Below are 24,930 nucleotides of genomic sequence, written 5' to 3' on the forward strand. Positions count from 1 at the left end.
ATGAAAGATGACAACAAGGATGTAGATGAGAGAGGAAGAGCAGACAAGAGAGGAAAGAAAGTGGGTGAATAGAGGTCAAGAAAGAAAGGAGATAATAAGAGAGAAATATAAGCTGAAATAATGGAGAAGGAAGAAAAGATAAGGAAGCATAAATGTAGAATAAATAAACCAGACATTTTTTTTCAGAAACATTTTCCTCTTTTTATTCCAAGAAAAAAAAGGTCTTTTCATCCCAAATGAGAAAATAAAATAAAACAAACTTATATTATTAATAATAACAACAATAGTAATCAATCATTAAGGGGATAAGTATGACAATTCTCTATTTTTTTCTCTCCTTTTTTTATTTGTCGCTTTTTCTCTATGATGATATTGGTCGTGGTCAATTAAACATGCAGCTAAATAAGTCCAATGATGATGATGATGATGATGACGATGATGAAGGAGGAGGAAGAGGAGGAGGAAGACAAGAAGGAGAAAGAGGGAGGAGGTGTTACAGACTGTGAAATCACTGCTGGCTGTTTTACTTCTCAGACAACAAATGTGTGTTGGTCACACAACATGGCTGCCAGTGGAGCTGTGATAATGATGGGGAAATGATTTTGCTATTGATGGCTAAGCTAACTGAAGAAACCTGGAAATCGCAGGAGCCAGTTTAAAAACATAATAAGACTTGAGGTGATAGCCTGCTCGCTAAAGAGCATGCTAACAGAGGCTATACGCCACAGGCTGGTCAGTTTTTTTTCCAGTTATAGCATTTCTCACAAAATGGAGTAAGAGGAGTAAGAATGAGCGTGAATAATTTTGCTATCGCCCACTAAGTAACCATTTGTAACACTGTGAATGCCGTAGACTAAGTTAAAAAATAAAATGCTAACAAGCTGTGATGCTGTTAACTGTCAATAGCAAAATCTTTTCCCGCTAATTCTCACTCCTCTCGTAACTCCGACTAGCAGCCATTTTGTGCGTGTAATCATTACATGATGAGCTACAGGCTACATTAGCAGGAGTTACACACAGCAAGATTTCAGGTAAAAGCTAGCTTGCTAAAGACCATGCTAATGTAGCCTACAGGACATTATTACAGGAGGTTTAGTCGACATTTGTAGTCCTTTATTTCCCACAAAAATGGCTGCTAGTGAGAACTACGTGAGTGAGAACAAGCAGGAAAAAATTCACGATAGGCAGCTAAGCTAGCCATATGTGATGTTGGCTGGGACTAACTTTTTAACACAGTAAGACTTTGGGTGATTGTTTGCTTACTAAAGAGCATGTTAACTTAGCCTAAAGGACACTAATAAGCTTTTAGGATACACATTTTTGAATTTTGATTCCTCACACAAATTGAGCAGAAATGAGCGAGAAAAAATATAGTTATACACAGCCAGCTACCAACAGCGCAGTGCGTTAGCTATGTGAGGAGAAACTAGTTTTTAACACAGTAAGACATCAGGTGATAGTTCGCAGTGTCTTTAGAGAGGTCGTCTTTTTCACTTCTGATTAATGGGATTAGCATTCCTCACACAAAATGGCTGCCTGTGGGCGCTACGAGAGAAAAATTTTGCTATCTGTAATTGAGCTAACAACAGTGTGGCTTGTTGGTGGTGTTAGCAGGAATTAGACTTAATGCTAACTTAGCACTCAGAACACTGATGTACAGCACCTGTCATCTTTTCAGTTCTGATTAGCATTTCTAATTCAAACAAATGGCCCTGTTAGCCGCAGAGCTAATATCCCACTACAAACAGAATCATCAGTGCGATTCTGAGAACGAAGCAAAAGATAAAAATTGAAACAGATGAAGTTGAAAGCTGCCAAATCTGATGTTTAAATGTCAGAACTGATCCCAAATCAGCAGTAAGACCGAGCTCCCTCTGGAAAATGAAAAGTGGGGGTTGTTTGGATCACGATTGGCTGGAAGCAGGGTGTTATGGGGGAGAGGGAGGGAGGAAATAAGGGAGGGAAAGAGGGAAGAGGAGACGACAGAACGGAGAGAGATATGAGCAGATGAGTTGGAGAAAAAAAAAAAACGAGTGTGCATTTCTTTGTTGGATGTTTTATTTTTTCCCTGGTCGATCTCCTTCTGTGGGTCAGAGGTGGGAGGGCGGAGGGGTCAGCATGGCAGAGGGGGAGGTCAAAGGTCGTGGTTGTGTCGGTGTGTGTGTGTGTGCGTTGTGGCGTGTCGGCCGGTTATCAGCTGCTGTCAGGTGACGGCTCTCTCTCTCGATGCATGGCGGCGCTCTGGTGTTTCATGCTGTCCAGGTACTCCTGCTGAGAGACGGCCAGCACCGACGCCAGGATCTCATCGTCCTCCCAGTCTGTCAGACCTGGACCGCAGACACAGACCAGGTTAGACCGGGTTACAGACCACACAGACTGGCGATGTTAACTGACCCGCCTAATGACCTGTTAAAGGCTCTGATTAAAATGTAGTTGTAGGTTGAAACTCCACAGTCAGACTGTTTAGCATGCTAACATGCTAACAGTGATTAATGCTAACATGATTAGCAGGTGTAATGTTTAGCATTTACCATTATTACAGTTCAACCTGAGGAGATCCTGAGTGTCTTGGAGAGAGGAGAATAATTGGGGAGGATACGGCTGATTGATTACTACAGCTCGTCTGTAAATAACAATCATTTCTAATTCAATCAACGAGGCCTGGATCCAAACAAGCAGCAGAAACATGGATGGATGGACTTCTAAGAGATGAATCTATTAGGTGATCACTCAGTTGAAAATCATATCAATCTTGATAGAAGAAGAATTTTCAGGCCTTTGTCTTCTCACTGTGAGGACTTCCTGTTTGTCACATGTGATAAAGAATAAAATATCTTTTGATGGGCTGACAGACGAACAAAAGAAGTTATCTGGAGTTTTCATGGGTTTTTAAAAATACAGTTTAACATGTCACAGACTAAATGAATAAAGAGGAAAACAGGCAGAAACGAGCTGAGCTAACAGCTGCTCTCCACGTCCTCTGTCCATTCAAGACCCTCACAGAGAAACATGAAACCATTTGAATCAGTGTTTTAACTGACTGTAATGACTTAATCTATTTGTTGTGGAGGGGAGGAGACCTGTGTGGAGAATCCAAGCTAACAAGATCATATCACTGTCAACAGCAGCTGAGAGACAAGATTTAACCTTTAACCTTCTCCGATTATAGTCAAGTCAAGTCAAGTCAAATGTTATTTATATAGCGCCAATTCACAACAGAAGTTATCTGGAGGCTCTGTACATATAGAGCAGGTCTAGACCGTACTCTTTATCTTATAAGATTTACAGAGAAAAACCCAACAGATCCCATCATGAGCAGCACTAGGAGACTGTGGCAAGGAAAAACTTCCTTTAAGAGGCAGAAACCTCGAGCAGAACCGGACTCAAGGTGGGCGGCCATCTGCCTCGACCGGTTGGGTTTAGACAGAAAGAGAGGGGGGTGGGGGAATGGGGTAGGAGAAAGACAACATTGCAGATACACAGACTAAGTCAAAGTGTAAATAGTAGTAGTAATAATAGTAATAATAATAATAATAGTAATAATTATTATTACAGCTAAAGGAATAATAATGACAAACGATGGTACATTAATAGCACTAACACTATCAATAACACTAGTAAATGTTTTAATTATTGTTGCATCATGGGTTGAGCTGGATTATATCTGAGGAGTTTAACTCTTCCTGACTGGTTTTATCTGAACACTGGAGGAGCCGTTCACAGCAACAACTCCTGATGATATCCAGAGAAAACAGAGTGAAGTGAGCAGCGAGGAGCTGAAACAGAGACACGGTGTAGAGACGGAAATATTGTTCTGTCCTTTGATAAAAGAGAAAAATCCTCCAGTGTTCAGAGCTGAGCTGTCAACACCTGATAACAATTGTTAGATAGAAAACACTGAAACTGAGAGAGTGTGTTTTCACACAGCGACAGCAGCCTCCGCTTCACCTCAGATAACTACACACACACACACACACACCACGCCTGCTCGGCTGCTTCCTGTTGACTCAGGCTGAGGTTTGACAGTAAACAACAGAAACTGAGTGACAGCTTCAGGGCTGCTGCAGAGAGCAGGACAATTCAGCTTCACCTCACAGCTCACAAACAGAAACAGCTTTAAAACAGCTGCTCCTGTCTGTAGACAATCAGACAGGATACAGAAACGTTTGAAAGTTTTCCTATAAAAGAAAAAAAACACGGTGTCAGGAAGAAGTGGATGAAACGTCAGAGAAACGGAGGAGGGATCGTTTTCCAGGACGGACAGACGGACAGGAAACAGACGTCGTGTTTACAGAATATGGGCGATCAGACAGAATGTGACCAGCACGTCAGAGGAGGGGGGGGGCAGTATGTTAACGAGGGACAATTAATCACTATTTTTTATTCAGAAACTGAAGAAAACAGGCTGCTACAGAGAGAGTTTCTCCTCAGTGAAGAAATGATCCAACAACAAAACCTGATTTTAAATCAATAATTGATCATTAATTAATTCTACCCATCCCTAGTCCTCACAAAGGTAGAAGTACAGACGTGTGTGTCTCACCAAATGCTGTAGGTGACATCTCCTGCATGATGGCTCTGTACTCCAAATGATGACGACTCTGATTACTGGGACCTACACACACACACACACACAGGTTAGTATCACACACCTGTGTCAGGTGTTATATGTTCACCTGCAGTTCAGTCGTCCACCTGTGGTCAAACTTCTGTCCTGATCACACAGTCCCACAGTGATGATGTGTTTCTGTAGTCCTGCCTGAAGTTAGCTTTAACATGGTTCCAGAAAATAAACAGTGAGCAGCTAAAGTTTCTGATCCTTCAGGTTTAGTTGATCAGATCATCTTCACAGATGAACACCACTGTTCTGATGTTTGAAGTAAGAAGCTAATGTTAGGCTATAAACCAACTACACCACGGTCACATGACGTCAACGTCTCCACCACTAAGCTTCCAACTGGTCATTTCATTTAGCTCTGAGCTCTTCTACAAAAGCCTTTCTTCTTAGAAAGTTAGTGAGAGTTTGAAAGAGCGTGAGTAGAAACACAACGAGGCTGTAAAGGTGGACTGGTGAGTAGATGGGTTTTCATGTTAACGTCCCCGACAACCTCTGTAGTCTCATTTAGACACTCGTTAGCAACCGCCTTTTTTAAGACACGTAAAAGCTTCAAACATCAGGAGTGGGGGATTTACTGACCCATTTTATGTCGGAGAATAAAACCTGAAAATGTCTTGAGCTTGTGTTAAAACCACAGACCTTATTTCAGACATTTAACCAGAAACACACTGACAACAGGAAGAGCTAACATGCTAACATGCTAACTGACTTCCTGGTTTTAGGATCAGTGCTGCAGCTCTGTGTTGGCAACCACAACCTGCTGCAGTTGTGGCTTTTTAAATGTCAGGTGTGTAGCAGTGGAAAACCCAGACCAATCAGAACCCCCTCCCTCTAAAAGCTCATAAAGGAAACACCCCCCCACCCCAGCAGGGGCTTTCTGGGGGATGAACCTGTGCCCCTGAATTTGAATATAGAACCAGGTTCCTGCAGCAGAAACACAGCTCATGTTGTTTTCTGATTGGTTAGTGAGACACACCTGCAGCTGTACCTGTGTGTGTTCAGGTGTGTGTGCTCATTACCTGGCGCGCAGGGGGAGGGGGGTTTGCTCAGGATGAGGGCGGCTCCGGCGGGGGAGGGGGGCTTGTTGTTGTTGTTGGTTGACGGTGCAGTCGTGAGGTCGGAGTGGGAGGAGGGGTCAGAGTCTCGTTGCCGTGGCGACCTGGCACTCCAGTCATCCAGTCCGCTGGAGGCTGCAGCCGTCGCCGAGCTGCAGGTGGCGCTGGCCTTACGGGGCTGAGCGGAGAGAAGACGTCTGTGGTTAATCACTGGTCAGAGAGAGATCAACGAGCCCTGTGACCCCCCCGTACCTGTCGGGCCTGTTTCTCCTGGTCCTGCAGCCACTGCAGGTAGGACTCCCGGGCCACCTGCTCCTCGATGGCCTCGTTGGTGGCCTCCCAATCCGTCGCTCTCTTCTTGTCCTCCAACATCTGCTGCTCGATCCACGACTCCTCCGACGTCTTGATGGCCGATTTCATCAGAGACTGCTCCGCGTACTGGGGGGGAATCCACTGTCAGTTAATACACATACCTGACACCTGTCCAGAAAGTCCTGACTCAACAAAACACACACTTTTTCTGCTAAATATTAACTGGGGGGTTCAACTACAGCTCCCATGATGCTCGGGGGGATGTAACCAGGAAGTGTAATGTTGTTATCTCTGTCTGGGTTCAACTTCAAGGACAGGAAATGGCTGCAGTTGATGAGTTAAAAACAAAGTTTGACACCAGCAGGCGCTAACGTTAGCTAGTTAACCTAGCTAGTGCTACCACCCGCTAGTAAAAGGAGGTACTCCTGATATAAACTATGGGTTGGTCTTAGCTAGCTATCTTCACCAAGCTAAGGTGAAAACAGACGACCTTGACGAGCTACTTTCACTACATCTGAGCAGCACAGAAACTGACAACTGGAACATGAAGATGTGGCTCAGAGCAAGAAACAACCCAGAGCTTATATCAGGGGTACCTGCTAATGTTAGCTAGGTTAGCTGGGTTAGCTGAGTTAGCTGGCTAACGTTAGCACCCACTGGTGTCAAACTGTATCTTATCAGCTGCAGCTGTTTCCTCTTCTCTTCCTCGTCACAGTGAAAACAGTAGAATGACTCTGAATAGTTTTTTGGACTCAGATCTGTTTAAACATCACGGAACAGGAAACAGGATTTTCATGTGTCCTGACGTCAGACTGAGCGAGTTAACACCTGTCCCTCACCTGTCTCCCTCGTAACCCCGCCCCGCCCCCTCGGTCTATCATATTAAACGTGTCTGGTTTTAGTACCCCGGGTTTGAAGGCAGGCAGTCCCAGGCCGACCCCGATCGTGGCCTTGTTGGGGTTCACCACCGAGTTGTAGTGGATGTTGCGGTGGTAGCTCACTCTGATTGGCTCGTCGTTGTTCTGGTGGATGCCATGGAACGTGTTGATTGGCTCTGCGGCAGAAGGAGGAGGAGGGTGAGGTGTGATTGGGCGACAGACCCTGCAGGTGTGTTTACGGGCCAGACAGACTCACCTGTGCTGTACTGGTACACCTCCACCGGTCTGTTGTACATCTCGGCCATGGCCTGCATCTCGATGTGGTTGCCGTGGCAATTGTTTTTCCTCTTCCTGTTGATGTATGTGGTGAAGTCCTCTGTCACGTAGTTGGAGAAATAGTCGGCGTTCTTCATCTGACGGAGGAATATTATCATTAACACAGACGGTGAACTCAGAACAACAAAGACCATCAGAGACACAGAGAGGGGTGGTGTAAGGTCAGGGGTCAGAGGTCAGAGGGACTCACCAGGTAATCCATACAGTGTTTCCGGACCACTTCATGCATATCTTGATCTCCATACACCTGATCAGCTGAGAGACACAGACACAGAGTTTGGGTTAGACGATGAGTTCTTGTTGCACTCGACCAATCAGGGTCCAGATACAGGCGACCTGCTGGGCTCTGATTGGTCAGTTAAACTCTCCCTCCTGATGATCGTTTATGTAGAAAACATCAGCAGGTTCTCACGAGTTTCTTCCTCTGGTTAAAAACAACATCAGTGGATTAATCAGCTGCAGCTTCATGTAAACCTTAATGAGTGAAGAGATGATCAGCTGATCACAGTTAATTAAACACAGGAGAGAGCCAGAACTTTTAGCTTAACGAGCTCAAGGAGCTCCAGGACCTGGATCAAGTAGTTTGTGAAGAATCAGGTGTCAACAGGGATGTAACCGTTTCATCAGTTTGCCGGATGCCGTCTTCTGGATGAAACTGTAGTAGAGTTACAGCCTCAGTGAGTAAAATTATTATTATCACATATACTACACACATACAGTACATATACAGTACAGAGTTACTGTGTGAGCACACTGTTTAAAGTTGTGGTCACAGGAAATCTGCAGATAAATTACTCAGTGATCATAATAATGCTAACTGTTTCCCTCTGTTTCCAGTCTTTGTGCTAAGCTAAGCTAAGCTAACCAGCTGTTTATATTATTATATTTATTTGTCAGGGACCGTGTAGAGTAACACAAGGTCAACACACAACAGGCGTCTGTGAACGTCTCCTTCACAGCAACACAGAGAAACAGTCTGTCTAAATGCTCAACTGCTCCTTTAACTGTTAAGTTTCGTTCTGAGATTCAGTAAAAACGTGAGAAACTAAAAATAACACGTTTTAATTCACAGATCTGTTCAAATCCTGAGGATCCATCACACACACATACATGCACACACGCACGCACACAGAAAAAATATAAAAATGTCATACACACACACTTCCTGCTGCGGTTTGCAAATGAGCATCACTTCGGTTCGATTTCCAGCAAGTCACATGGTCACCACGGCGATTCTCAGAACCCCCCCAACAACTTCCTCCTTCTCATCAGTGGTCTGTGTGTGTGTGTGTGTGTGTGTGTGTGTGTGTGAAGTCAGTTGTGAAGCTGCTGAGTGATGCACTACAAACACACTGATACGAGGTCACACTCAGAACAAAACTGAACAGTTGGCTGAACAGCAGCAGCTGCAGATGTAGCTGCAGCATTAGCAGGTGAAGCTGCAGCATTAGCAGCAGCTGCAGATGTAGCTGCAGCATTAGCAGCATTAGCACCTGCTAATGCTGAGCATTATCTGTAGCTGCAGCATTAGCAGGTGTAGCTGTAGCATTAGCTGTAGCTGCAGGTGTAGCTGCAGCATTAGCAGGTGTAGCTGCAGCATTAGCACATGTAGTTGTAGCATTAGCTGTAGCTGCAGGTGTAGCTGCAGCATTAGCAGGTGTAGCTGCAGCATTAGCACATGTAGTTGTAGCATTAGCTGTAGCTGCAGCATTAGCAGGTGTAGCTGTATTATTAGCAGGTGTAGCTGTAGCAGCATCAGTGTTTGAATCAGAGGGAATCTCCCGGTGTGTGTGTGTGTGTGTGTGGGGGGGGGGGGCAGTGTGTGGACTCATTATCTTGACATTAACGAGTTCTGCTGATGCTGAACCACATGTAAATCCACACAGAGATGAATCAGCCCGACGTTCAGTGTTTAACTTCCAATCAGAGGAAAAGCTGAAATAAATCAGACTCTGTTCAGAAAGAAGCTGTTTGTTGATTTTACTGCAGCGAACAGATCTGTATTCACATTAATGTGAGTTAAGTTTAAGTTTTAAGTTTTATTTCATTGACTTTGGAAATTGAAAAAGTCAGACTCAGTGTAAAGTGTTTGTTGTTGTTGTGGATACAAACCAAAGTGATGACCTGAAACCTAAATATATTTAATAAGAGTCTGAAATGGATTCAGACTGAAAACTGTGGATTAATCCACCACTGAAAATAGTCCCAGTTTCCTCCTGTTTAACACCAAGCACAGAGAGCAGCTGAGATCTGTGTCTGTATGTACGTTTATATCTGAGCAGACTTTAGTTTGATCCTTTAAAAACTGATGAGACGGAAAACTGAACAGAAAAACAAAAACAGGTGTTTGAGTCAGAAACAGAGCGAGGGAATCTCCCTGCAGATCACCGAGAGTTCGACTGAGTCACCGAGTAACACTTTACATCTACTCCTGAGGGGGGGCAAGGAGAGGAGGAGGAGAGAGGAGAGGAGACAAGGAGAGAAGAGAGGAGAGGAGAGGAGAGGAGAGAAGAGAGGAGAGGAGAGGAGAAGGAGAGGAGGGGAGAGAGGAGAGGAGGGGAGAGGAGACAAGGAGAGAAGAGAGGAGAGGAGAGGAGACACAGAGAGGAGAGAGGAGAGGAGAGGAGAGGAGAGGAGGGGAGAGGAGACAAGGAGAGGAGAGGAGACAAGGAGAGGAGAGGAGAGGAGAGGAGACACAGAGAGGAGAGGAGAAGGAGAGGAGGGGAGAGAGGAGAGGAGAGGAGGGGAGAGGAGACAAGGAGAGGAGAGGAGGGGAGAGGAGACAAGGAGAGGAGAGGAGACAAGGAGAGGAGAGGAGAGGAGAGGAGAGGAGGGGAGAGGAGACAAGGAGAGGAGAGGAGAGAGGAGAGGAGAGGAGACAAGGAGAGGAGGGGAGAGAGGAGAGGAGAGGAGGGGAGAGGAGACAAGGAGAGGAGAGAGGAGAGGAGAGGAGAGGAGGGGAGAGGAGACAAGGAGAGGAGAGGAGAGAGGAGAGGAGAGGAGACAAGGAGAGGAGAGGAGAGAGGAGAGGAGAGGAGACAAGGAGAGGAGAGGAAAGAGGAGGAGAGGAGAGGAGGGGAGAGGAGACAAGGAGAGGACGTGAAGAAAAGAGGAGAGGAGACAAGCAGCGAGGATAGGGAACAAGGAAAGGACAGAAGGCGAGGAGTAGAGGAGACAGTAAATGTGAGTCGGCTGCTGAGAAACAAAGATAGACTTCTTCAGAATTAATAACCACACACACACTGACACACAGGAAACCACAGCGAGCACTCTGATTGGTCAGCCACGCTATTCTCAGAAAGGAGGGGGCGGGGCCTGACAGACGGGAACTGAGTCCATCCGTTCGTTTTTACTACTGATGTCGATAAAGTTTTTATCTGAACCGCACAGAGTCTGACTCCACCCTGACCACCAGCAACAGCAAGCTGCAAGGCATTCTGGGTACTGAGTTCACTTTATCCCCCTGCAGCCGACCAATCGCAGAGCAGGGTGAGGTCACACCATTTTCTACAGAAGTCTATCGGCTCTGAGGCTCCGCCCACCAGCAGCGGCAGGTCATGTGACCTCTCTGCAGGATCAGGACAGAGGAGGGTTTGAGGTGACTTCAGGTGAGCGGGTCAGGTGTGACGTGGCGTGCGGGTCGGTGGGTTTACGTACTTCCTGTTTCTGCAGAAGTTTATCTTCCTGTTTAGCAGGAAACCAACTTCCTGTCATAGATCAGGTCTAATGACATCACATGACCCCGCTGGGCCACCGTACTGAGCCACAACACACTGGAACACAGAGAGGGTGTGTGAGCTGACTCTGGGTCAGTTTCACCTGCTCCAGGTGATCAGACAGTCTGACCTCTGACCTCTGACCAAGGCTGTTACTTAAACTTGAGAATTTATTAAAAACTAAACATTAAAAATGAACTTGTTGTAACTGATCAATGTAAATAATACAAATGAAAATAAAACTAAAACCTGTGACTGATCACAGATTCCTCTGATAGGACCTTCTATGTAGAGGAGCAGATTAGACAGTCAGCTGTCTGTGAAAAATATTTCCTGTCTTGGAGTTCGTAGCTACAGTCCAGAACTTTAATCAGTTTCCTGAACCTGAATCTTTCTCTGCTGCGTTCAGGGACATCACATCTTTAACTGTTATATCTATGTTTCTTTTTGAAGACAGGATAGATGTTCAGCCCTGTTAGCTGTTAGCCCTGTTAGCTGCTAGCTGTTAGTTATATTAGCTGTTAGCCCTGTTAGGACTCTGTGTGGACGGACAAACAGCATCTTCATCCTCTCTGTGTGGTTGCTGGGATGAAACCTTTTCAGCTGATTGTAAAGATTTGTTGAGTTTCCATCTTTGTTGGTTCCGACTGGCGACTTTTAATGAAACCAAACTTCCATATAATGGACGAGCTGTGACCTTTGTTGTCAACAGTTTCCTGTTTCGGAGGATAATGTCAGTTCTTCTCTCTCTGGTTCCACTCGTGTTTCTGACTCATCCACAGCTTATTTACCTCCTGCAGGTCAGGAAATGGCAGCCATAAACTGCTGTCTCATTGGCTGTTGTCGCGTTAATGCTGACGTGTGATTGGTTGTTAGAAGAGAAGGTCCTGAGTTCATTGTCGTAATCAACATAAATTTATTGTGACTCCAGACCGAGACCGTTTTATCGCTCAGACCTTCGACTGACATGTTAAAGAGTTACAGCTGATATTTATTAAACTGAGTGTGAACTGAACAACCACAGTTTATTCAGTGGTTTGTGTTTCTGATAGAACAAATAGAGAATCATTATACTGATGTGAAATGTTTCCGTCTTCAGGATCAATGATCATCAGTCTAATTCATTGATAACTGTATAAATATAGAAACAGGATGAAGTAACAGGAAGTGGAAACTGAGACGTTCAGACGTCAGAGAAATGAGATAATCAGGAGACTTTAGTTCCACACTGACGTTCACACAACAATCGACTCTTATTCTACTGCTTCAGACGTTTCTCAGACTTTTAAAACACGTTTGATAAACAGCTTTTGTTCTGAAGTTAAAAGTAAAAATCTTCTAACTTCTGGTTCTTTCAGTAATTTCCTCTGGAACTACTTTTATCTTAACTTTTTACATTTCTGTTACTGCTCTCACTTTGATTTATTTCTATTTACATATTTCACTGAAGAGTGCGACTGGTGGTTTAGTGTGTGAGACACTATTTTGTTTCTATGTGGAGCATAAAAAAATCTTTTCTTTGTGTTCGGATTAAAGCAGAATCTCCTCCTCATGGTCGAACATCTCCACTAACACTTCATTAAAGTGTGAACTCAAACAGGTCACTGTGACCTCTGACCTCTGACCAGTTCATCTTTGAATCCAGGTGAACGTTTGTGCACAATTTAAAGAAAAACCCTCGGAGCAGATGAATGACTCGGGGAAAATATGGGATTTGATGAAGACGACGCTTCAGCCTCCAGAAATAAAAATGAAGGACTTTTCTTCTCTGTTTGTTCCAGTAATTTCCCCTGGAACTCTCTTCATTCAGCCATGTTATATTTCTGTCTGTGCACTGATTAAACTGTGTTTTGATTCTCCCCCAGCATCAGGAGGCGTCAGATCTCAGATTCAGAAACATTCCTCCTCAGATTTCTGAAGATATGAAACTCGTAGAAATTCAAATCAGGGGAAATGATCTGTGATGAGAGTGGGAGTTTCAGCCTCCAGATTTTCCCTCCTATATTCTATAATCTGGGTTTTGGTTTTTTTGAAGTTTTGTTTTTGCATTTTTGTCAGTTTGAAGCCGTTTGGTTTTAAAGTGTGAATGTTTACAGTCTGTGTAAATGAACAGCGTCTATTCATTCAGTATTTCCTCAGCAGTATTTTCTTACTTTATTTGATCTTGTTTTGATAAATGAATAAATCAGATAGGGGTCTTTTCTCTTTCCTGTGCTCTGTATGAAGTTCACTAATAAACACAAACTGGTTTTATTTTTAAAAACATCTCGTCGTCTCTGCTGTGACTGTGAAATAAACTGAAGCTCAGGAGAGGAGGAGCTGGTCTCTGATTGGTCAGTGAATCCACAGTGAACCTGTGCAGGTGGTGGAGCAGCAGCAGACATTCTGAAGACCAGGACCAGGACCGTGTCTCTGCACCTTAACCAACCAGGCCTGGATCGACTGATCTAAACTTTAACTCATTAAATCCAGAATCAGTTTGATTCAGTGAAACTAAAGTGTCTTTAGAGACATGAAGTCTCTTTATCAGCAGCTGCTGTCAGACGGTTTACAGAGCCACGCTGTTCAAACACACAGGAGACAAAATCCTCCTGATCCGGCCTGGACCAGTTTTTTCCTCCAGATGAACTTGTGTCTTTTTTGATGATCAGCTGTACGTGATTCCTCTCAGCTCGTCCAGGCTCAGACACTGTTTACTCTACATTCACACTGACAACAGACAGACTGAGACACACTGAGACACACTGAGGCAGACAGAGACACACTGAGTCCAACAGAGACACACTGAGACAGACTGAGTCCAACAGAGACACACTGAGACAGACAGAGACACACTGAGACACACTGAGACACACTGAGTCCAACAGAGACACACTGAGACAGAGACACACTGAGACACACTGAGTCCAACAGAGACACACTGAGACAGACTGAGTCCAACAGAGACACACTGAGACAGACTGAGACAGACTGAGACAGACTGAGTCCAACAGAGACAGACAGAGACAGACAGAGACAGACTGAGTCCAACAGAGACACACTGAGACAGACTGAGTCCAACAGAGACACACTGAGACAGACAGAGACACACTGAGACACACTGAGACAGACTGAGTCCAACAGAGACACACTGAGACAGACTGAGTCCAACAGAGACACACTGAGACAGACAGAGACACACTGAGACACACTGAGACACACTGAGTCCAACAGAGACACACTGAGACAGACTGAGACACACTGAGACACACTGAGACACACTGAGTCCAACAGAGACACACTGAGACACACTGAGACACACTGAGTCCTGAACCCTAAAACCTGAACCATTAAAACCAGAACCCTAAAGTGTCAGAGCTGCTCAGACCTGGTCCACGTCTCCTTCACTGCTTCCTCTCTTATCTCCTTCAGCAGAGGAGACACTGGAGCTTCCTTTACCAAAGGAGAGAATGATGTCCCATGATGCCTTGCAGCAGCAGCAGCGTTTAAAGCGACACATGAAGAAACGACATCAGAAACTGATGAAATCCTTCCTGAAGATATAAACGTTCTGTTCTTAACAAATGTATTTTTACATAAAGGTCAAAGGTCACGACAGGAAATAAACTTTGTATGATGTCAAACGAAACTAGAAATAGTTCTAAGATTGAAGCCAAAACTGAAATGTAGAAACCTTGATTCATTTTTTAACAGAACAAACTCTGCCAGTGTTGAGGTCCTGAGTCCTGATCCTCTACCAGACCTGGTCGGGATATAAGACTCAGACCTCATGAAGTCAGACTCTCTGAGCAGACTGATGGAGAAACTGAGGAGTTTCCTCTTTACACAAACTGTCTGGACACAAACCGTCAGACGCTCAGTGTTACAGTAAACAGGGTCAGAGGTCACTCAGACAGAGGTTGTCACGTTCGCTCTGACTCAGCAGCAGCTGATGTTCTCTCAGAGCAGACGACAGATATTCATCAGGTTAAAACAGGACGTGACCGAGGAGGACGCATCAAACACCTGCTGAACAGGTCAATTTACAGCAGCTAACGATGCTAACAGGAAGTTCAAGGAGCTAAAAACAAGGCTGAATATTAGATGAGCCTGATCGATGTCTAATCACCTGTTTCATTACAACGTTAACGAGTAAACCTTCATCCTGTGACTTCATCAGACCGACGAGGATCGACTCACCGTCACCTGATTGGCTGATGAGCTCTGACTCTAACCAGTGACAATGACAGGTCAGTGACCTCTGCTCTGTTCAAAACAATGAGGAACAATGTGTTTTAAAGGTCAGCCGGGTCATGTGACCGACTGACGGCTTGGTCATGTGACTGTTGAACAGCTGTTTGAGTCAGAGTCAGCAGAGGAGACAAACAACAACCTGATGGACGGGTCAGACCGCATGTTTGGACTGACGGGAAAGAGAAACCCTCCCGCGTTACCGTGACAACACAATCCACACCAGCGAGTATGCAGATGAGATGAGTCGCTCAGCTGACGGAGAGGGAATCCGACCCGCAGTCAGCTGAACCGGTCCGACCGGCCGCAGACAGAAACTCAGCCGACAGAGAAGAAACGACGATCAGCTCACGAACCGAGGACGAGCACGACCTCGTACCTCCTCACCCAGTGCATGCTGGGAGCTCTGTGTCAGCACGCCAGCATCACGTCTCTGAGCAGACAGACATTTCTCAATGAGTCTGAAGACAACACATCTGACCTACTGTACACACACACACACACACACACACACACACAGTCTGAACTCTCCTCTGGTTCTGGTCCAGTCTGATAAAAACCTGATCATCAGGATCAAAGTTCGCTTTGTTTCCTCCAACCAATCACCTGGACCTGACGTAGACCTGGACCTGACGTAGACCTGGACCTGACGTAGACCTGGACCTGGAGTGCGAGTCAAACAGCAGTCTGATACACTCTGCTGGAGTTAAGACCAGTCATTCGCTGCCTCTGTTTGTTTACACTGAAGCTCACGGTCGGTGTGATGTCACCAACATGGCGGCGGCTCAGAGTCAGAGGAGTGAAGTGTTACCCAGCAGCCTCGGTGTCTGACGACCTCCACCGCTGCTTACAGCGGAGACAACAACAAACTGACTCCTCCAGTCACCTGATCATTTGACCTGACTACAGGTAACACACCCAGCTGATGATGTAAACAAACACCAGGACAGGTGAAAATACACAGGTGCTCTCACCTCCTTCACCAGGAGGCTTCCTCACTGTTTCATCTGACGAAACGTTTTACACTGAACAAAAAGTAAATGAGAACTTTTCATGTAACTTTGTGTCGTCTCGTCGTGTTCTCGAGCTGCCGTCTGGATGGATGTTTTTCAGAAGCCTGAAGAAGAAAAACTGAAGCTGAAGCTTTGTAACCGAAATAAAGCGAAACGAAGCGAAACGAAGCAAAATAAAGCGAAATAATTTCACTTTATTTCGCTTCGAAACGAAGCGAAATAAAGTGAAATAAAGCGAAACGAAGCGAAGCTGCTTCTTGTAAAACGTCGTTTAGTTTTTCTGATTTACGGGAAATCATCGTATCGACCCTCAGAACCACTGAACTGACGAGTCTGAGAGTTTACTGCAGCAGAGACGGACACACACCTGACCCACACACACACACATTCACACCCACATTCACACCCACACAGTAACACACACCTGCCTACCTGAAACAGAAAGTGGACAGCTGGGTGTGAAAACACTCAACAACAATATCTGTTCAAGTGTGTGTTCCTGTGTGTGTGTGTGTGTGTGTGTGTGTCTGTGTGTGTGTTCCTCTGTGTGTGTGTGTGTGTGTGTGTCTGTGTGTGTGTTCCTCTGTGTGTGTGTGTGTGTCTGTGTGTGTTCCTCTGTGTGTGTGTGTGTTCCTTTGTGTGTGTGTGTGTGTGTGTTCCTCTGTGTCTGTGTCTGTGTGTGTGTGTGTGTGTGTGTGTGTGTGTGTGTGTGTTCCTCTGTGTCTGTGTCTGTGTGTGTGTGTGTGTGTGTGTGTGTTCCTCTGTGTGTGTGTGTGTGTGTGTTCCTCTGTGTCTGTGTCTGTGTGTGTGTGTGTGTGTGTGTGTGTTCCTCTGTGTGTGTGTGTGTGTGTGCGTGTGTGTGTGTGTGTGTGTGTGTTCCTCTGTGTGTGTGTGTGTGTGTGTGTGTGTGTGTTCCTCTGTCTGTGTGTGTGTGTGTGTGTGTGTGTGTGTCTGTGTGTTCCTCTGTGTCTGTGTCTGTGTGTGTGTGTGTGTGTGTGTGTGTGTTCCTCTGTGTGTGTGTGTGTGTGTGCGTGTGTGTGTGTGTGTGTGTGTGTTCCTCTGTGTGTGTGTGTGTGTGTGTGTTCCTCTGTCTGTGTGTGTGTGTGTGTGTGTGTGTGTGTGTGTGTGTGTGTGTGTGTGTGTGTGTTGCAGCAGATGATTTCTGTGAAATGCAGCTCTGAGCAGAGAAACGAGTCTGAAAATAGAAGTGAAAAGACTCAGAGGTCGACTGAGAGAGAAAAGGAGAACTGAGTGATCCAACATTTGTCTGACCGACACACACTGATGTCCACCTGTCTGTCCACCTGTCTGTCCACCTGTCTGTCCAGCATCTATGATGGACAGAGCTCCCTCTGAGGTCCCTGACCAACACTAAAGCTTCGATGTTTTGCGGCGTCCCTCGGAGCACAGAGGTCAAACATCTGTACCTGTGAGAGCAGTGACTGTGCAGAGCTGTCACACCTGTTCACCTGTTCACCTGTTCAGTGTCTGTCCTCATACAGATCATTACAGACGATGTCTGTGCTCATTCTGCTGCTCAGTCACAGGTGAGTAATGTGACTCTACAGTACAGCTGCCTCCTTAACGTCCACTATTAAACGCTTCAGTCAGAAGAACCTGACTCGACTTTCAACGAGTCAACGAGTCGTTGTCAGGTGTCAGGTGAGCTCTACCTGCACAGGTGAAGAGGAACTACCAGAGAGTTCAAACAGACAGAGTCGGCAGGCCGACAGGAGAGACATGGAGCAGGAGGATTTATAACTGAGCTGTGAACCAGACTCTGCAGAGGGCTTTTAATTTGAAAGAGCGGTCACAGGAAGTGGCGAGAGCAGTACTACCTGGCTGAGGTGAGGTGGATTTAATGAGCTAATGTTCTGATCCCTGACCAGGGAACACACCTGTTTGCTTCAGTTACAGTCAACTCTAAAATCCAAAAGCATCTGTGAGAAATAACCTCCGTCCACACTAACACCTGAGAACACAGATCACATGACCACTCACCTACACTGGGCATGTGCAGGTGTAAACAGGAAGTGGATTGTTTACTCTGAGGTCAGAGACTCCTGTGATCTGTCACTGAGAGTGGAGGCTGAGGTGGGTCATGTGATCGGAGCGTGACCAATCAGGGAAGGGTACGTCCTGACTGACGAGAACCAATCAGGAAGTGAATGTGGGGGAATGAGGGCGGATGCTGGGAGTAACCATAGCAACAGTGACGAGTTTCATACCTGTGAGTTTGTGTGTGTGTGGACCTGAGAGCTGCTGCTGGAGTTCATTACATAACGACAGGAAGACAGGTGTGAGCTTACAGGTACAACACACACACACACACACACACAGGCAGACAGCAGAGCGCCCCCTGCTGTCAGAAACACTGTGATGAAGCTCGTCTGTTTATCATCATCAGAGGAATCAGGTTCAACAGGAAACAGTTTGTTCTCTGGGAAATCGTTTCCATCAGACTTTAAACCTGAGCTGAAGGAATGTGAACCAACAACAACAACAACAACAACAACAACAACAAAGAACCAGGCTCCAGCTGAGGCTCAACACTTCACTGACTGTGATGATGAATCTAAACACAAACAGGACAGTCACAGTAAAGAGCTTCAGGGACATTAGTGGAACAGAGGATGTTTCTGGACCTGAACGTCTGACCTGAAACTGTGATCTGATCAGAGCTCAGAGTCTGAGCTTCATCACACACTGACCAATCAGAAGTCAGAGCCACTGTGGACACGCCCACAAACAAAATGGACACACACACACACACACACACACACACACACAGGCAGATATATGAAGGTTGTTCCTAATATTTGACATCACCAGAGGAAACGAAACACAACATTAACACAAAGAAAGCAGTTAAACACTGACACCTGCTGGTGACCAGAGGAACTGCAGCAACACACCTGTATTTCAAACCAGATGTGTGTGTGTGTGTGTGTGTGTGTGTGTGTGTGTGTGTCACTCACCCACGGCTCTGAACAGACACGCTCCATCCTCCTTCATCTTCTTGATGACGAAGCCTTTCTTCTCCCGCAGAGCTTTCTCAAACCAGTGCTCCTGCTGAACACACACACACACACACACACACACACACACACACACACACACACACACACAGAGAGGGTCAGCTAAAGTCTTCACTACCCAGAATTCCCTCTCTCAGGTACATACAGAGCAGATACATGTTGTGACAGTGAGAAGAAATGATGGAACAGATGAACGAGTCTATTTCATTGTGATTTTCCTTTTTTAAATTTCTTTTCTTCATATTTATTATTTTGGTTCCTTCTCTGTTGTTCAGGGATGTTTGTATTTCTGTCTTATTGTTCAGTGAAAATGAAAATAAGCCTGTTGCTTGTGTTCAAGTTCCTCTCTGATGTCTGAATTTCTGAATTCCCAGTCAGAAGTTTGAACCTGAACGCCTCCTGAAGTCGGAGCAACTCCACCAACCCCAACATCAGAATCCAAGATGGCTGCTCCTCATCAGCAGCAGTGAACTCTCTGCTAATGTTCCTGTTTATAGTTTGTTTCAGCGACAGATTAAACACAGACACCTCCTCTCCTCCTCGTCTCCTCGTCTCCTCTCCTCCTCGTCTCCTCCTCTCAGGTGTGTTCTTCAGGTGGAGCAGATTCCTTCTGATTCTCCGACAGAGAAACAACAACAAAGACTTCCTGTGAGCATCCATGTTTCTCTGACGTCTCAGCTCGGAGGTGACATCACTTCCTGTTCTGACCTCTGATGTAAACTGAACGCAGCGTCACTGTGAGACATGTTGTGTTTGGTTCAGGTGAGGGGTGGAGCCTGCAGGTAGAGGACAGGTAGCTCTGTCACACCTGGGCTACACCTGGACATCAGACTGATTCAGACACACTCAGCTCCTCCAGGTGAGGTCTGGTTCAGGTGTGCAGCTGCAGGCGTGACCAACACACACACCTGAATCAGGTGATTCCTCTGACTGAACAATACACTCAGGGATAAAGAAGATCTGTCCTCAGTGTCTCTGACTTCCTGTCACCTGCGATCAGGTACTGAACCTCCACCCTGACATGCGTCACACCTTCACCTGGTCCTCCTCATGAACTCAACTACCTGTCGGACACAGAAAGGGCTGTGATTGGCTGCTGGTGTTGCTGACGACGGTGGAGTTTATTTAAAGACGACTCTCACACCGAGCGTCTCCTCCTCAGTCAAATACTCAGTTACCTGATGTAACTGTGGGTCTGTGTGTGCAGCTCAGACAGGTGAGGCTCAGACAGGTGAGGCTCAGACAGGTGAGGCTCAGACAGGTGAAATCTGACACTGTGACTCCTCTTTACACCTGCTGTCAACAATAAATCATCAGAGTGAACTTCACAGATTTCAGACCGGTCCTCTGTAGGAAAAGTTTGATCAACCTGCTCAGGTGTAGCCATCACCTGTCCATTGAACTGTGAGGATTACTCAGAGCTACACGTCTGCAAACCTGCGTGAACAGGAGCTGACTGTGACCATCGAGGGGCGGACGAAGCAAACTGATGGTGACGGGGCAGCGTTTGGTTTATCGTCCTGCAGTGAAGACACGCCGGGTTTCTGAACCACAGCGATGCTGCTGCGTGTTCATCAGACACCAGCTGCATCAAAACAAACGCTCCAATCTTCTCCCTCGGCCAATGACAACGCTCCATTACAGCAGGTGACTCTGACGGTCCAAACGTCAGCTGATCCTCTGATTCAGATCCACAACAGCAGGAAAATCAACACACACCTTTATAAACAGACTCTGTTCACACACCTGCTGCTCAGGTGTTCCAGGTGTTTATGAGACTGAATACAGCTGCAGGACGGAGGAGGAAGAGTGATTCAACCTGATCAACAGGAAACACAGTTAGGTCTGATCAGACACTCTGACCTGATGGTGGCGCTACAGAGGAAACATCAGAGTTACTGCAGTTCATCCTCAGGGAACATGAACGACTGAACCACGTTCCATCAGTCAGTGAAGCTGCAGGTCTGTTCATCAGTGATGGGAACAGAAACAACGTTTCTCTCTCATTCAGCATCACGTCATTTTACTGACCACGTGTTCTATGACCTGACGTCAGATCAGATCTAACCTGATCTGACGGAGGTTCGTCCTGATCAGAGATCAGCACCTCTGTTCAGTCTCATTTCAGAAGCATCGTCGCTGACGATGACGTTGATCGATGATCGAGTGAGGGAATGATCGGCAGAGTAACGGATGATGAACATATTCATCAGTTTGTCCTGCAGAGGTTTGAGGCTGATCAGAGTCACTTCAGTCAGTTCAGTTGTTTCCTGTTTGTTCACCACAGTGAACAGAGGACCTGATGAACTCTCACTGATGAACTCTTAAGGTTTCCTGGTTCTTGGATCCAAACAGAGCAGCAGCATCATTTCACTTCTGATTGTCCCTGTTTACAGTTACAGTTTCCTGACCTGAACCTCAGGTGTGTTTCATCCACCTGTTGAGGCTGAACCTTTGTCACATCAACACAGGAGACAGAAACATGGTCTGAGCTCTTTAATGACCTCATCTCCCTGTGTCTTCTTCTTCTGTGGTGGTTTAACAGGGAGGAGGGGATCACCTCACTCAGGTGTTATTCTGACTTTTTTCTGTAGCTCTGACTGTGGTCTGAGTGAGATCTGGATTCAGGTTCTACCCCTGAAACCAAAACAGACCAAACAAGAGTTTCACTTTCACTTCAGTGACAGAGATCAGCATCACATCTTTCATTTAACTGACGCGACTTCATGACTCAGATCAGACTCCAGCAGGAAACAGGTTCAGGTTCCTGAACACACGACGGACAAACTCAGAGACCCTGATCATAACCAGGATTTTAAAACCTCTGTTTGGATCCAAATTCAGCTTCACAGGAAACGTCTCCTCCTCCTCCTCCTCCTCCTCCTCCTCCATAAATCAGGTTAAAACACAAACAGCTTCAGTTTAAATTAAACTGAGAAGCTAAAGTCAGTTTGATTTTCATTCCTCTAAAAACAATAATCAAACATTTTCTCAGATCAGTTACAGGTGACTGTTTACCTGGGCTCCGTCTGCACAAAACTGGATTTTACACGTATTGGCTTTCACCAGTCACTTCGGTCCAGCATCAGTCCCGTTGCCATGGTTACCAGCAGGTTAACGGGAGGTGAGTGACCTCCTGACCTGGTGTGTGTCTGAGCACAGGTGTGTCATCTTCACTGTGTGACTTCTGATCAGACTAACTAAAGGAAATCACTGCTTTAAATCGGATTCCGTGTAAATCCGTGTTTTCTTCTTCCGGCCTTTTAAAACGTTTTTACCTGTTTGTACCGTTTACCGTGGCTCCCACCTGTGTAGCCTCGGTAGCATTAGCATTAGCTTCCTGCTGTTTTGTTAGCTGGCGTTAGCTTCCTACCTGTTCCACGGTAGCCGGGTCCATGGACTGCAGCCGGGCGGCGTTCTCGTACTCGTCCTCGCTGTTGTTCCCGGCTCCTTCCTCCGTGTCCTGGCTGGACCCCACTCCTCCCGGCCCCGTCACCCCGGGCTGGCCTCCGCCGGCCAGAGCCGCCACCACCCCGCCGGAGCAGGTGCCTGCCTGCCGCCGTCTCTTGCTCAGTCCGGGCCCGGAGCAGCAGCTGCCGATGCCTCCGCCGCAGCCGACGACGCCGGCCGACACGACGAGCTCCCCGCGGGATCCGGCCACCATCCCGCCGCTGCTGTCCCGACCGTCTCCCGGCCCTACCGGAGACACGGAGCCGACGGGCGGCGGAGAGGCCTGCTGCGGCCGGGAGCTCGCCTCGATGCTCCGCCTGTCGTCCCTGGCGGAGGGCGGAGCGGGCTGGTAGGACCACGGCGGAGGCGAAGCCCTCGGCCGAGCTCCGGTCCGCCCCGCATGCGGGTGCGGGTGCTGGTGCGGGTCGGAGCCGCTGCGACGGTCGCTGTCATCGGCGTGGTCCGAGACGCCGACCCCGGAGCTGGGCTTCTTCTTCGGGAGAATTGTCATGGTGGTGAGCGTGTGAGGGAGGCAGGGAGGGGGTCAGAGGGTGACGAGTCCTCCCTTTCTGGATCAAATGTTTCGGTGTGTTCGTCCTCCGGCCCGGCCGTTCGGCTCTAATCACCGAGCTAAGGCTCTTAACGAACCGAAACAGGCGACAGAAGCGACGACTCGGCTCCTTTTCGACGGTTTAGTTGAACAAAAACAAAACGCGTCTCCGTCTTCCCGTTCTCCGGCCGATCAGTCCACAACATCAACAGTCTGACGGAGGCCGCGACGTCACTTCCTGGTCGCGACGGCGGTGGTTACGTCAGCACGTTCACCGGAGCTCAAATCTCTTTATTTTCATCATTTCACTGATATTTCACTTTTTATTGTTCACAAATGTTTTTTGTTCTTCTAAAGAAAAGATCCTTTAAACACAAAGATCAAAGAACCGTTTTATTTCATTCATGTTGTTGTGATACCTGACTGTAACTGTAACTGTAACTGTAACTAATGTCTGATATTCCTGATATTACACAGAATATCTCTCTGTATGAATCTATGTCTTTTCCTGACATGAAATAAAAATATATGATTTATTATCATTAATGTTACTAACAGGCGGAAACATCATGAGAGAAAGAAACATTTCAATATCCATAAAATAAATCTTCCTCTATTATTTTCAAAGTAGAAAACAAAAAACTCAAATACAAGAAGAGAGAAGAAAGTTGTTCAGTAGAATAATCATCTGATGATTTTAAAAGACACAGGGAGATGAATAAGAATGAAAGGTTCACAGAGGCAGAGCTTGTTCAGATTTACACGATATTTTTAAGGACTAAAGAGATGATGTCTCATCTTCCTCAGTGTTAACAACTGAAAACAGATCAAATCTGAAGAATCAGTTCAGGATGAGAACAAACATCCATCACTTCCTGTTTTCTGATCATTATTTCTCCAGTAGAAACATTAGAGCGTCAGAGCTGCTGACTGAGCGACAGCTGCGCTGCTTTACGGCAGGCCGTGCGCCCGCGTTGCCTAGCAACCTGAAGTGATGGAGAACAAAGGAGCGCGAGAGGCTGATCAGTGTATGATGGAGGAGGATGGAGGCTGATTTTACTGAACTAACATCAACATTAAACTGAACAGACACATTTACTCTGAGTCTGGGCCTCGTGGCGCCACCGTGTGGAGAACAGGATGATCACAGTTAACAGGAAACTGCTCAGTGACTGTGGGAGCAGAGGTCAGAGGTCAGGAGGAGTTTCTGATCCTGACTGTGACTCATTAACGACAAATGATAAAATGATCTCACAGAATAAAACAGAGGCTGATCCTCTGATTAAAACCTCCTGCAGTGACGGTTACAGAGCAGCGGGGGGCGCTGTGGTTCTGAAAAAACAAACTAAATCAGTTCAGTTAAAACCTGATTTAGGTCTGGTTCTGAACCCACTGATCCAGTCTCTGGTTTCAGGAATCAGTGAATGTTCCTCACTGAAGTGTCTGCAGCAGGTCTCAGGACCTTCCTCCCTGACGATGATGAGGATCAGACCTTCAACACGCTGCACATCTTCATCACTCTCAGAACCAACCAAACTCTGTACACATTTCTCAGCATTTAAGGAAAAATCACAACATTTCACATTTTATGTTTAAGTTTCAGTGTTCAGCTGTTTTATCTGTGAGATGAAGCTGAGAGGTGACGATCAGCTGATGGAACAGGTGTGTGTCACCCTCCCAGGTGCATGATGGTCCTTTACCTGCCCATAAAACCTGAGGTCCCTACAGTGACGC

General features: G+C 46.3%; 1 protein-coding gene across 3 annotated transcripts; it reads right to left on the minus strand.

Moving 5' to 3' along the window:
- Nucleotides 1-175: 175 nt before the first annotated feature.
- Nucleotides 176-23,428, minus strand: otud5a (OTU deubiquitinase 5a). Of its 3 annotated transcripts, none has more exons than XM_018670783.2 (9): nucleotides 22,570-23,428; nucleotides 19,137-19,227; nucleotides 7,390-7,454; nucleotides 7,120-7,276; nucleotides 6,891-7,039; nucleotides 5,926-6,111; nucleotides 5,638-5,851; nucleotides 4,544-4,615; nucleotides 176-2,327 (listed from the first exon to the last, which is right to left on the minus strand). In XM_018670783.2, exons 1-9 carry the CDS (start codon nucleotides 23,155-23,157, stop codon nucleotides 2,194-2,196), a joined length of 1,656 nt encoding a protein of 551 aa, XP_018526299.1. In that variant the 5' UTR covers nucleotides 23,158-23,428; the 3' UTR covers nucleotides 176-2,193. The 3 variants fall into 3 exon arrangements, with proteins under 3 accessions (XP_018526299.1, XP_018526298.1, XP_050927474.1); XM_018670782.2 differs by having other exon boundaries at nucleotides 19,137-19,230; nucleotides 22,570-23,427; XM_051071517.1 differs by lacking the exon at nucleotides 4,544-4,615 and having other exon boundaries at nucleotides 19,137-19,230.
- Between the last annotated feature and the right edge of the window lie 1,502 nt (nucleotides 23,429-24,930).

This window comes from Lates calcarifer, linkage group LG6 (assembly GCF_001640805.2).
Source record: "Lates calcarifer isolate ASB-BC8 linkage group LG6, TLL_Latcal_v3, whole genome shotgun sequence".
Taxonomy (NCBI): Eukaryota; Metazoa; Chordata; class Actinopteri; family Centropomidae; genus Lates; species Lates calcarifer.

Coding starts and splice junctions, on each gene's coding strand:
- otud5a (XM_018670782.2), bottom strand. CDS start 23,157: ATGACAATTCTCCCGAAGAAGAAGCCCAGCTCCGGGGTCGGCGTCTCG. Junction 19,231..22,569: donor ACCCGGCTACCGTGGAACAG/GTAGGAAGCTAA, acceptor GTGTGTGTTCAG/CAGGAGCACTGGTTTGAGAA. Junction 7,040..7,119: donor GGTGTACCAGTACAGCACAG/GTGAGTCTGTCT, acceptor CTTCTGCCGCAG/AGCCAATCAACACGTTCCAT.